At 56.3% G+C, this 983-nt stretch overlaps 1 protein-coding gene across 1 annotated transcript in view; it reads left to right on the top strand.

The window, feature by feature from the left end:
* Positions 1–315, top strand: part of EMH_0068710 (uncharacterized protein) — a gene marked incomplete at both ends in the record, with an annotated part of 1,026 nt that extends 711 nt beyond the window's left edge. Inside the window, one exon of the mRNA XM_013498791.1 lies at positions 3–315. Coding sequence (XP_013354245.1) covers positions 3–315 — 313 coding nt within the window. The remainder of the gene's footprint in view (positions 1–2) is intronic.
* Positions 316–983: the final 668 nt, after the last annotated feature.

The following is a 983-nucleotide window of genomic DNA, read 5'->3' as shown; positions in this document are numbered from 1 at the left end:
GCAGCAGCGTTGGTCTTGCTGCTGCTTCTTGGGGTGTATCTCCAGGTGAAACTCCAGCAGCAGCAGCAGCCCCAGCAGCAGCAGCAGCAGCAGCAGCAGCAGCACCAGCAGCAGCAGCAGCAACAGCTCCTGCTGCTTTTCCTTTTGGAGCGATATCAAACCGAGGCATTGCTGCAGCAGCAGCAGCAGCACCAGCAGCAGCAGCAGCAGCAGTACCAAGAACAGCAGCAGCAACAGCAGCAGCAGCAGCAGCAGCAGCAGCAGGAGGATCTCGTCCTCGTTTTAGTTTATACATGTCCTCTAAGCGTACCTTAACCTGCCCTTTCTGCACACCATCAAGCAGCAACAGCAGCAGCAGCAGCAGCAGCAGCAGCAGCAGCAGCAGCAGCACGATAGTTTTAGATAGCAGCAGCGGGGACCAACTGTGTAGAGAATGTGGGTTTGTTATCGAAGAAAAAATAATGAGCGAGGAGCAGGAATGGCGGTCCTTTAGTGCAGAGTGTACAGGGGGTGGGGGGGCCCCCAAGGGTTCAGAGAGAAACAGGGTTGGGGGCCCCCTAGATATATGGATGAGTGATGGGGGCCTCGGTACCAGTATGCTTATAGGGGGGGGAGGTATTAGCAAGGGTTTAGGTTCTTCTCGGCGGCTGCAGCTGCTGCATGAGGTGGCTACAGGTTCTGCTGCTGCTGCTGCTGCTGCTGCTGCTGCTGCAGCTGCTGCTGCTGCTGCTGCAGCAGGAGGTGTTGCTGCAACAGGTCCTGTTGCTGCTGCTGGGGGAGGTGGGGCAGGGGGAGCTGGTGGTAGTGTAAATGGTTGTGCTGGGGGTACTAATGCTGCTGCTGCTGCTGCTGCTGCTGCTGCTGCTGCTGCTGCTGCTGCTGCTGCTGATGCTGGAAACAAAGACAGACAGCTGCGCTCTGCTTTTAATTACCTTAAACTAATCGCCGAGGCCTTCTTTTTGAGGGACCATATTCTAGAAAGA

The sequence above is a fragment of the Eimeria mitis genome, genomic scaffold, assembly GCF_000499745.2.
Source record: "Eimeria mitis Houghton genomic scaffold, Emh_scaff3710, whole genome shotgun sequence".
Lineage (NCBI taxonomy): Eukaryota > Apicomplexa > Conoidasida > Eucoccidiorida > Eimeriidae > Eimeria > Eimeria mitis.
The sequence above is the reverse complement of the archived record's forward strand: the minus strand, read 5'-3'. Positions and strand labels throughout refer to the sequence as shown.